Source organism: Arvicola amphibius, chromosome 12 (assembly GCF_903992535.2).
Source record: "Arvicola amphibius chromosome 12, mArvAmp1.2, whole genome shotgun sequence".
NCBI classification, from domain to species: domain Eukaryota; kingdom Metazoa; phylum Chordata; class Mammalia; order Rodentia; family Cricetidae; genus Arvicola; species Arvicola amphibius.
Window position 1 is genome coordinate 28,603,750 of NC_052058.2, and position 12,724 is coordinate 28,616,473.

The 12,724-nt window shown below is 41.9% G+C and overlaps 1 protein-coding gene across 3 annotated transcripts in view; it reads right to left on the minus strand.

Moving 5' to 3' along the window:
* The window catches only part of Tasor (transcription activation suppressor), a 50,524-nt gene extending 40,237 nt beyond the window's left edge, over window positions 1-10,287 (minus strand). For all 3 annotated transcript variants that reach the window (XM_038309520.1, XM_038309519.1, XM_038309521.1), the window contains exon 1: window positions 9,759-10,287. In XM_038309520.1, coding sequence (XP_038165448.1) covers window positions 9,759-10,077 — 319 coding nt within the window. In that variant the 5' untranslated portion in view covers window positions 10,078-10,287. The remainder of the gene's footprint in view (window positions 1-9,758) is intronic.
* Between the last annotated feature and the right edge of the window lie 2,437 nt (window positions 10,288-12,724).

Sequence of the window (12,724 nt, forward strand, 5' to 3'; positions counted from 1 at the left end):
ATAGCCATTCTTTAACTAGGTATGTATCACAATAGTATTATCTCTATAAATGAAGTTTTTGATTACAAATTGTCCTAACAATGTGCATTAGGTAAAACCCAATGTATACCTACTTTAAGACAACATAGCAAACATCCTGAGAAATTAAACATGGTTACAATAATGTAACTGGGGGAAAAAAGCGGCTGTTGAGATGGCTTAGCTGTCTGTGTAAGCCTAATAACCTGAGTTTGGGTCCCTAAAAGCCACAGAAAAAGTCAGATTCTGGTAAAGTTATAAGATAAAAGGCAGAGAAAGAACTGCTCCCAGGAAGCTCACAGTCAGCTAGCCTGGTAGAAACAAGAGGTAGAAAACGGAGAAAGACTGACTGACTATAAGCAAAAAAACCCACAAAAAACAAAAAGCAAAAAAAGAAAAAGAAAAAAAAAAACAAACGGGGGTGGGGGTAAAACAAGAGTAAGAACTACTAAAAGTATCCTGCAATCAAATTTGTTCATGTATCCAGTCTAAAGTGTCATCTCCGTGAGAACACACAATACACTTGACTTGCTCACCTTATCTTTCCCATGTTTGTAAGTAGAAGTATGAGTAGTGCCAAGTCAATTTCATGGTTAAAATACACAGACAGTACTTTTTTTTAAAGTTTATATAAAAAATATTTTTCACTGAAGCATAGATCACAAGCTGCTTCCCCAAGACACACTAAGAGAATGAATATGCTACACTCAAAACATTATCCTCTCACATCAAGATGACTTAGGACAGACAGTAACAGGCCCACATGACCCGCTTATTATTAGAGTTCCAATCCCAGTAACACCTGATGGTGGGGAAGCGGTGTGTGCTTTTGAAAAAAAGTGATTAGCCGGGTGGTGGTGGTGGTGGTGCACGCCTTTAATCACAGCACTCGGGAGGCAGAGGCAGGCGGATCTCTGTGAATTCGAGGCCAGCCTGGTCTACAAGAGCTAGTTCCAGGACAGGCTCTAAAGCTACAGAGAAACCCTGTCTTGAAAAACCAAAAAAAAAAAAAAAAAAAAAAAAAAGAAGTGATTTACTATTTAGACCTAGGTTCACACCATATGAATTTAGTTCCACATCAGAGTATCAATAAAATTCAGCTACAAAGTAGACCCTGTCACAACAAAAACAGGACAGAATAGCAGAAATCAGGAAGATTTGTCAATCAGAACATTGGCTGTGCTTCTGTTCTCAGAGTAGTAACAAAAGTTTTATGTCGAATACAAGCACCAACTACCAAAATGTTTAAGTGAAGATTTAGTGATAAAGCACTTCTAGCAAGCACAAAATTGGGTTCAATTCCAAGAACTGCAAACAGAATAAAAATTAAGAAAGCAGAGCAGCTCTTGCTAGCTTGGCAGAGTAGAGCACAACTATATCCCAGCGTTCAAAAGGCTGAGACTGAGTCAATCCTAGGTCATCCTAGGCTCTGCACAGAACACCAGTCAGTGACATACACTGAGAGAAGACCCTATCTCAAAAGAAATTAACAAAAAAATCCATTAATACATACATTAACACTATCTTAAAACAAAATGCAAGTACAGAAAAGAGAAATAGATGTTTAAATTTGTTTTATAGGAATGGTGGATGATTCAACATTTTTGTTACGTTACCTCCTGCTAAAGAAATTTTAAAGTTTACACAGACATTACTTTCCTTAAACTGAAAACACTATTTCCAACCAATCTAATCATGAACAAATACTAGTCAAACACTGGGCTGGCAAAACGGCATAGTGGTTAAGAGCACTTATTGCTCTTGCAAAAAACATTAAGTTTTATTCCCAACACCCATGTCAGACAGCCTAAGGTCTGTAACTCTAGCTCCAGGGCATTTGATGCTTTTGGTCTTCAAGGGCACCTGTACTCACCTGCATATACCACACCTCTCCACACACACATACAAAATTACAGAGACACATACAAATGTCACATAAATTAACTGTTTGTAAAGTACTAAACATTTCCAAATGAATCCAATGCAATGTCCTATAAAGTCATGTCAAGAATAACTACAAGAGCCGAGCAGTAGTGGCGCATACCTTTTTTAATCCCAGCACTGGGGCGGCAGAGGCAGGCAGATCTCTTGTATGTTTGAGGCCAGCCTGGTCTATAGAGTTTCAGGACAGGCTCTAAAGCTACACAGAGAAACCTTGTCTCAAAAAACAAAGAACTACAACACCTGCTAATGGGAGAAAATAAATCTTAAAAATGGAATAATAGAAATAATCATATTACTTCAGGTCTAACAATAAATACCTGTATCCTAAGCATTTCACAACTAACAGATTCACTAGTTAGGCCACAACTATTATTTCTCTGATTTTTTTCCCAACAATTATATGTACAAAATAAAATTACACCATCTACTTTTAAAGATTTCAAGTTCAATTGCTGGTAATGGCAGTTTAGAAATTTATTAGGCTTACCCTTTGCACATTCCCTGGTGATCTGTTTAGTAAAGTCACTATCCAATACACTACTTCCTGGATTCTGACAGCTACTGAGTCTTATCACTAGGTCACCAACACTTTGATACTGAAACCTTTATATGCGTAATCTCAACTATCAGAAACACAAAAATACACGGGCGGTGGTGGCGCACACTTTTAATCCCAGCACTTGGAAGGCAGAGGCCGGAGTGAGTTTGAGGCCAAACTGGTCTATAGAGCAAGTTCCAAGACAGACAGGTTATAAGAAAAACCGTGTCTCGGGGAAAAAGAAAAAAAGAAAAAACCCACCAATACAATATGCTTCTTTCTCAAAACTGAAACAAGCAACAAAACAAACTAACCTGAGACAGGTAACAGTTATGATGGATAATTAGGTAGGTGGGACTCAAATTCAGGTTCTCTGGCTCTAAGATTATGTGTAGATATGAGATACCGAATCAGATCAAAAGAAATTTAATTGTATCCTTATTTTGCACACCAGAAATATGTGCGCACAGGAAATAAACTGTTTTAAAAGAGAAACTGACTTCTAACACGTTCTCCACCCCGTCTTTTTTTAAGGCCTTTGTTTAAGTGTATGGATATTTTGCCTCCAAACACACATCTAGGACATTTAGAGATAATTGAGGTAAGAGAAAAACAGATAGGTACTAAAGAATCAGAACCAGAGCCAAATGCAGTGTTGACTGTCTGTAAATCCAGAGGCGAAGAAAAGAAATGATACAAGTTTAAGTCCAACCTGGGATACATAGTGAGTTCAAGGTCAGCTTGGTCTATATAGTTAGACTATGTCTCAAAAAAGGTTAAAAAACAAAACCAGAATTAAAATTCTAGAATTTTCGCCGGGCGGTGGTGGCGCATGGCTTTAATCCCAGCACTCGGGAGGCAGAGGCAGGCGGAACTCTGAGTTTGAGGCCAGCCTGATCTACAGAGTGAGTTCCAAGACAGGCTCCAAAGCTACAGAGAATCCCTGTCTCGAAAAACCAAAAATATAAAAAAAAAATAGAATTTTCTTTTTTCTATTCATTTTTTGAGACATGGTTTCTCTGTGTTTCTTTGGAGCCTGTCCTGGAACTAGCTCTTGTAGGCCAGGCTGGCCTCGAACTCACAGAGATCCACCTGCCTCTGCCTCCCAAGTGCTGGGATTAAAGGTATGTGCTATTTCCAGATATAGCATTGCAATCCCCGCCCCCCAAATTTTTTAGGTCAGGTATGTAACACATACCTGTAATTACAGAACAGCTGAGGCAGAATTGAGTTTTTAGTCAGCCTAGACCACATAGAAATAACCTTGTTTCAAATAAAATAAAAAATAAAAACAAACATCAGTCAAGTTCTAAGTTTAACCTATGCCTGGCAGCACAGGCCTGTAATCGCAACTACTCAGGGTCTGAAGTACAATGACACCAAATACTAGACCACCCTGGGTTACAGTGATTTCAGGACTAGTTTGAGCATCTTAAATGAGACACTAACTCAAGATCAAAAGTTAAGATAGATAATGATAGAAGCCTTCCCTGGGTTCCTTCCCTACTGCCACACCCACAAAACAATAGCAAAGAATAGCAACTTTGTTCTTTAATCAAAGAACATTTTCCTCAATTTGACCGATTGATTTTGTGCCAGTATGACCTCCTTGTATTATATATACATGTATGCTAAACTTTAGGAAACATGGAACATTGCTATCAAAACACAGAATCTAAGTTTTCCGACTTAAAAGTAATTATAAATTATAACTACAGCAGGCAATGGAAGGTACTTCAATGTATCTCAGTAGAGCACTTTTCTGGCATGTAGAAAGTCATGAGTTCCATCCCAAAACCACAAGAACACAAAAAGATTCCAGGTACATGTGGTGGCATCTATCTATAATCCCAGTATTTAGGAGGCTGGGACGGAGAATCAAGCTGGAGGCAAGTCCGTAGAAGAGTGCTGCTGTCAGCTCTGGTCATTTTGCAATGAGTGACTATTATAAGCAGAGAATAAGTGGCATCTATTACTCCCTCCAAGGTCTAGCAACACTGGATAAGAAGGGACACTGAGAATGTACAAGTCAATAAAGGGCGGCATTTAAGTCAACCCCGTGATTACCTATGCATGACCTATACAAGACAGAGAAGGGATGCTAGTGTTCCATTCCTCTCTGAGGATGTATACTGTTAATGGTTGATGGGGTGGGAGATAATTCTAAACCATGTGTTCACCATCAGATCCCCTACCATGTGGGTGCTGGGAACCCAACTAAATCACTGTCCTAGAAGAGCAGCCAGTGATCTTATAGCCCTTCTGCTTGTTAATCCCCTTTCCAGCTAGCACCCATCTCAACATTGGTGAGGGTGGAGAGGGGGTAGGGGGGAGGTGAGAGGCTTAGGGTTGTTCAGTCTACAAAAGGTGCAGACATACAAAATATCAATACACATATAATTTTTAAAAATAAAGTGTTTAAAGGGACACAAAAAAGGGTAATGGGATTATGACATTATGTACATGTATGAAAATATAATGAAACCCATTAAGCCATTATTGTATATAATATATGCTAATAAAAAGTTGAAAACTGCCAACAGTGGTGGTGCATACCTTCAATTATAGAGCACTTGGAGGCATAAGAAATCTCTGAGTTTGAGGCCAAACTGGTCTGTCTACAGAGCCAAGTTTCAGGATAGCCAGGGCCACAGAGAGAAATCCTATCTAGAAAGAAAAGGGGAAGCCAGCCTGAACTACATGGAAGAAAAGGAAATAATCGGCAAGGCAACTAGTGACCAACGGTGGTCTGTGATTATGAGCCCAAGGCTGGTTTCTACTGGTCCTAACTACTATCATACAATGTGTCTCCATTTGTTCACAACTGATTTGGGTTTTTTTTTGTTTTGTTTTTTTTTTTTTTGGTTTTTTGAGACAAGGTTTCTCTGTAGCTTCAGTGCCTGTCCTGGAATTAGCTCTTGTAGACCAGGCTGACCTCGAACTCAGAGATCCGCCTGCCTCTGCCTCCCAAATGCTGAGACCCGGCCACTACTGACTTGTAAATGGCTTTTTTATCTAAAAAAAAAAAATTACTCATGTTTTAAGAATGTGTTTCATTTCTACATCAATGTTGAATGAACATAGTTACAAATACACTGGCATAAGTCAACACGAGCCAGCAAATTAAATTTCTTGCTCAGGTTTACTTCTATGTAAAGAAAATCATTCTTTTCAAAATCCAGTTATCCATATCCAACTACTAAAACACCACAGCTCAAAAGAACAACTACAGAGCCAGGTCCAATTTATGCAAATGGGGAGTTGGAGGCAGGAAGTAAATCCAGCCTGGGCTATAGTAAAACCTGGTCTTTAAAAGAAAAAAAAAAAAGTCACTGCAAATTTTGTTAAAAAAGATGAACTTTTTTTAGAAATTGTACCACTAGTCTAAGAACTTTGGAGAGTACTGTCAAATTCAATTATTAATTTTAATTTACTTTTGATGACATACCAAATGTAGAATAAAACATGGCAATGCAGATGTAGGCCAATGCAATTCTCATGGTTTTCTATACCACAGAAAACAGCCCAACCAATAAATACACACCACACATCAAAATCAGTAAAATATAGGTAGTCATCCCTTGGACTCCCTCCCACTCTTGGGCGTTCTCACAATTTAATAAATCTCTATCTGCTCTGAAAAAAAATTAAAATACAAAACTTTTCAAAACATATAATCCCCCAGTATTTAATCTCAAATTCTCCCCAAGGTTGAATATAGGCTATTCTAATTTCATTGGTTTCTCATACAGCTGATCAAAAGCTAACTTTAATTCTATTTTTTTTTTTTTTTTTTTTTTTTGGTTTTTCAAGACAGGATTTCTCTGTAGCTTTGGAGCCTGTCCTGTTTAATTCTAATTATAATGCCATTGGTAGCAACACAAGCCATAAACTCAACACTAAAAAGGCTAAGACAGCAGTATCAAGTTTGAGGTCAGCCTGAGCTAACACAGGGAGCTCCTGCCTCAAAGAGGGGTGGGTGAAGGGGATTCTCATCTTTCTCTGACTGTGTATGTATGAATGTGGTCAACTGCCAGGCTTTTGCTGTTAGGACATGATAGACTATTCTCTGAAACTGTGAGCCAAAATAAACCCCGCCTCCCTAAAGTAAAAATAAAATTTAGACAATTAAAAATAACCTCGCGACACAGAGTAGTTCCAAATAGTTTACACATATGTTCAAATTCCATCTCCACCATTTACTAATTGACAAGTTACTTCTTAGTATTTCAGTTTTTTCCATAAAATGGACATAATGCCTATCACAAAGAATTCTTGAGAATGTTATTATACTCAAAGTTTAGAGCAAGTATTAAGTTACTATCAATTGCTTGCTAGTAGTATTACGCCTCTAAAATGGCTGTATTTAGATACTATCATGGTCAAGGAAAGATCAAGTAAACGTTTAAGAGCTGGACAAGTCACTATAGGTATGAAATCATAGCACTTAGGATACTTGAGGCAAAAGAACTGCTATGTTTGATCCAGATGGGCCGTGCAGCAAGATCTGTCTCTGTTATAACTTTAAAGTCAACAAATTATACTTGATAGTATTTACTTTTAAGATTTTTTTAAAAATTAACACCCTAACTTTAAATTTCACCAGAAAGCAGTCAAGTCTATTAGGATATGAATGCAACAAAACTTGATGTTGAAAAATTCAAGACCAGGCCAGGCAATGGTGGCACACGCCTTTAATCCCAGCACTCAGGAGGCAGAGGCAGGAGTTCGAGGCCAGCCTGGTCTACAAGAGCTAGTTCCAGGACAGGCTCTAGAAGCTACAGGGAAACCCTGTCTCGAAAAAAACAAAAAAAAAAAAAAAAAAAAAAAAAAAAAAAAAAAAAAAAAAAAAAAAAAAAGAAAGAAAGAAAGAAAGAAAGAAAAAGAAAAAAGAAAAATTCAAAACCTATCTGTAAAAAATTTTAATCTAGGAAGTCAGATGACCAATAGTACACCATAGTTTTCAAACCTTCCAGTTAACTATGTTGGAAAGAAACCAATGCCTATACTGTTTGTTTTTTTCCTTTCTTCCAACAACTTGTTCTCTATTGCTCACTATAAACCTATTATGTGATGTTAAGAAAAAAATAAGAAACAGGCATGGGTATGATGATGCTCGCCTTTAATCCCAGCACCTGGGAAGCAGAGGCAAGTGGGTCTCTGAGTTCCAGGCCAGCCTGGTCTAAATAGCAAGTTCCAGGCCGGCAATGACTACATAAGAGACCCGGTCACGAAACGAAGAACAAAAACACTCTTGTAATTATTCTAAAGTGATAAACTGTGTTTTCCTACAAAAAATTTGAAATTCCAAGACTAACTTCTTCCAATTTAGGATAAAATCCGAGATGGTAAGATAGTTGTCGAAAGCTCTCCATTAAGAGCTAGATCATAGTCTCTATCACCTGTAATTTCCACTAGTAGGGAGGCTTAGGCAGGAGGATTTCAAGCTCAAGGCCTGACAAGGAGAGCCTATCTCTATTTTGGGTTTTCTTAAGTTTTGATTTAGCCCTATCATATACTATTTGAACAACTACGGCCTGATATACAGTTATATGTTAAGAATTATTTTCAGTAAACATGAAAAGTCTACCATGCCTTAACTACAGCCTCCCTTACAGATGAACATAAAACTGCATCCCTAAGCAAAATGGAAAATAGAAGCATTTCCCCCAAGGAATAGATAAGACTCCACGGCAAAAGCAGCAGGGTTTATATTCCCTAATTCCCCATGCCACTTTCAGTATTTTCAAGTGCAGGCAGAGCAACTTCTGGATTTGGCTTATGCAATTTAACACATGCCATCTTGCCATGCTTCAACCAAATCCCAAGGCTAAACCAACTAAAACGGAGGGTTTTTTTTGCTGTTTTGTTTTTAAGATGGTTTGTTCTTATCCTTGGTCATTTAAAATCTAAAGGAGATGTCAAGAAAGCTTGATATAGGTTGAAAATGTTAAAAAAAAAAAAAACCCTACTTTCATAATCAGATCCTATATGAAAGAACTTCCAACCTACTCCAATGACTATCGGGTGAGTAACTTTTCTCGGATTAACACAACCATGCACTTTCACTACACCAAGAAAATTCACTATCTTGCCCTACATCCTTAAGTATATTACCTCATTTAAGAATATTTCTAGAAACATTCCTCAAATTAGGTAGGCAAAGGTCAATTTCTTCCTCCTCTGCGTTTCTCATGCTATTTCCTTGGCTTTGTCATCTAAAAAGAAAGGAATTTTCTTTGTATTTTTATAATCTCAGTTGTGCAAATAGAGCTGGTTACCCAGGTGCACGTTGTTTCACGCCTAAATCTTCCCAGGTCCAAATGGAAAAAAGACAAGGGAGAGGGAGAACGCAGGTTTGGGAAATAAGCAATTAAAAAAAAAAAAAAAAACTGTAACATGAAGGTAAGGGAAAATTTAAACCAAATCCAGAAAATTCCAAAAACCTACTCTAACAACAACAAAAAAAAGTGTTGTACGTTTTACAATATGGCACTCAGATTTCAAAAAGTAAACAACTAATGTACCTGTTCCTATATTGATGTTAAAAACTAAGTATTTTTTGTAGAAATCTGAAGTTGGAGATTCTTGGTCATACTCGAACTTCTCATTTTCCTCCACTGGGCAATTAATGTACCAAGAACCTACCTTCCCATCCTTTTCAAGTACAAAAGCCACAGTAAGTTTGGAGTTAAACATGAGACCCCTACATAATCTAAGCCTTAAAAATAATAAAAAAAAAAAACTATATGGAAATGAAGTGTGATGAAACACTGGGCATGGAGCTCATATCCTAACGGAGATTTCCTAAGTAAGAGAAGACGCTGGCATCAAGCACATTTCAAGTAGACACAGGGCTGAAGAATTTCCACAGTGAGAAACACTTGTCCTCAGAACGCAATGGCCTCAGAATCCACGGCCACCGGCTACTTCCACAAGCGGACTTCTCAGAAGCATCTTTAGGAGGCCACATCAGCTTCTCTGCCTTCTGGGGGTTGGGAAGGAGGGGCGCCGAGCACCGTCTTCCCTCTCCGGGAGCCGCAGCCTTATGGACGCGCTTCAAACCTGAGCTCCTTCCAGCTTGCACGGGGAGAGGGGGAGCGGCGGAGCGTGCTTGCACCCTCGCCTCTCGCACCGGCGTGCGTGTTTACGTGTGTCGGGTGGGTGTGGGAGAGGAGACAGAGAGGTCCTAGTGAGAAGATGAAGGGGGAGAAGAGAGAGAGAGGGGTCGGGGATCGGGGAGGAGGGGAGGCACCACCTTTCTTTTCTCTGCTCTTCCTGGGGATCTGAAAACTCCGCCTAACGGGCCTTTCCGGCTCTTCGGCGCCTTTGGGGACAGCGGCCGCGGCCGCCTCGGAAGCGTGCTGAGGCTGCTCGTGGCAGTGGCTCCGGGCGGTCTCCTCGGGCCCCGCGCCGCCGCCGACCTCCGCGGCGGAGAAGCCACTGCCGCCGCCGCCGCCGCCATCTTGTGGCGAGGACTCCGGCTCCGGAAGCGCTGGTTTCATCCCGTCGTCTCCGCCGCCGCCTCCCCAGCTCCCGTCCGTCGAAGAGGCCTCGGTCTCCGCAGCAGTCGCCATGGCGCGGGAGTGAGCAGCTCTGGGAAGCTTCCGCCCACAAGGTCGACGGGCGTGCGGGGGGAAAGGACGGCGGGGCTGGCCCGCCGCCGGATTCTCCCCTGCCCGCCCCCGGGGGCCGCGCTCGCCCGCACAGACGCCTCCCGAACGTCAAGGAGGCCCCAGCGCGCCGTTCGCCCCCTTCCGAGAGCCGCTTCCCACCTGGGCGGCTTCCCCCACCGGCCCCGGCCACCAACGTGCTCGCGTCGGGCCCGGGAGGGGGCGGAGCCTCGGAGGGCCCGCTCCGCCAATGGGAACGCAGTGCCCGCCTTCGCGAATGCGGAGAGACCTACGGGGGCGGGGCCTCGCGACGCCGAGCCCGCCAAAAGGGGCGAGCGCCACGCCCGGCAAGAACGTCGACGCCGTCGCCTCGGGCTGAGGGACTGGGCCTGGTGGTGTCTGCGGATTCCTGAGCCCCGGCGCGGTCCGCACCACGTTGGAAGAGGCCAGCCCAGCGGGGTCTTCCAGACACTTGGCGTGGCCTTTTTACGGCAAGGCCGCCTTCTCGCCTCCTGAGTTCTGTGGGCCGAAAGGGGCAGATAATTGGCTGATCCCGGTTTTGTGACTCAGTTTAGCACTGGATGCTCATACAACGGCGCACGGTTCGATTCCCAGCAATCACATGGCGACTGACAACAAGCCGTTAACTCCATTTCAGGGGATTCCTGCCCTGCCCTGGCCTCTGTGGGCACCGGGCATACTTGTGGTGCTCTGCCCTGCATCAGACAAAACACATACACACGCAAAGTTTATAAGATAAATAATAAAATACGCATTAGCGCAGAGAAGAAAATGGCCTCCAGGGATAGGCTAAAGCAGGGTGGTTTCTATAACCGTCTATTCCCTCCAGACCATCTGCCTTCCAGGAGATCACGTGGCGCGGTCCTCCCAGTCCCTAGCATGACGTAAGCAAACACTCAATACTAGGGATCCTTCCACATAATTTACATCCTAATGATGAGGGGAGAAAGACTGCTGGCTTTTAGATATTCCCCCTTGGCTTTTTTCTCTATAGGGTACACACACACACACACACACACACACACACACGTTTTCACCAAGAAGAAAGTAACTTGATAGTCGAAGAGGTTTTCAGTAGCTTCTTTCTAGCGAAGCCATCCGGCATTACCATCAATACAGACAGTACATAAGCCGTGCTTTCTTTATGCTAGGTAATACCCAAATCAGTTAAACCTATATTAACTCCAAATCATTTTCACAAGAGATACCAAGGAAACGCTTTTGTACAATTTAAATGTTGCAACTTGGACAAATTGAGGTGACAAAAGTCAACATATAAAACCAGGTCTCGGCCGGGCAGTGGTGGCACACGCCTTTAATCCCAGCACTCGGGAGGCAGAGACAAGCGGATCCTTGTGAGTTCGAGACCAGCCTGGTCTACAAGACCAGGACAGGCTCCAAAGCTACAGAGAAACCCTCCTTTGGAAAAAAAAAAAAAACAAAACAAAACAAAACAAAACAGGTCTCATTTCACCCAAACTACTTAGACACTGCACTAGCTAAGATCCGTTTTTCATGCAGCTTTGCCTTCAGTTCCAAGAGCTACAAACAAGCTGGGATAAGCCCCCCTCTTTTGACATCCGCAGGTGGGGGGCCGGGTTGCAGTGTAAATGCTGCATTGCACCTCTGTGAATCAGCCAATCAGGGAATATGTGAACAGAACATAGGTGTTGGGAAATTAATTCAGCCGGATCTGCTTGTCTAGCATATGCGAAGCCCTGGATTTGATCTCCAGCATCTCATGAACTGGGCAAAGATGACAGCTCTGAGGAGACAACAAAAGAGAAGTTTAAGGTCATCCTGGGCTACCTAGGGAGCTGGAGGCGAACGTGAAAACACACTTTAAAGCTTTTTTAAAAAATGGTGATAGAATAAGGGCTAGGTTTAGGAAAACTTGTACATTGTTGTAAAGTATCTTTTTACAATAAGTCTAATGGGAGAAGATGAGCTTGGTGACACACCTATTCACAGCACTCAGGAGACAGGGAGCGGCAAGAGGATCCATACAAGTTCAGGTCATCCTTGGATACATAGAAGAAGCTGTATCAAATAAAATAAAACATAAGAGGGCTGAGAATATAGCCCAATGCTAGGGATTGAGTTTGCCACTAGCATTCAGGAAATACCACAAAAATAGATACATAGGAAGGTAGGTAGGTAGGTAGGTAGGTAGGTAGGTAGGTAGATAGATAGATAGATAGATAGACAGACAGACAGATAGATAGAGATAGGTAGATACATCTAAGAAAAAGGCCTGCTTTCCCTAATATGAGAGAAGATCAAAAACTCAGACCTTGCTTTCTTTTTCCCAAATGTTCACTTTTATCAAGTTAAAAGTTAAGTGGGGGCCAGGCAGTAGTGGTGCATGCCTTTAATCCCAGTACTCAGGAGGCAGAGGCAGGCAGATCTCTGTGTGTTTGAGGCCAGCCTGGTCTACAAGAACTAGTTCCAGGACAGGCTCCAAAAGCTACAGAGAAACCCTGTCTTGAAGAAAAAAAAAGTACTAATTATATACTGGTGATCTCATTTAATAACCCACTCAGCAAAAACCAGCTTTCTTTGGAAGGAGACTATATCGACAACCAGAGTT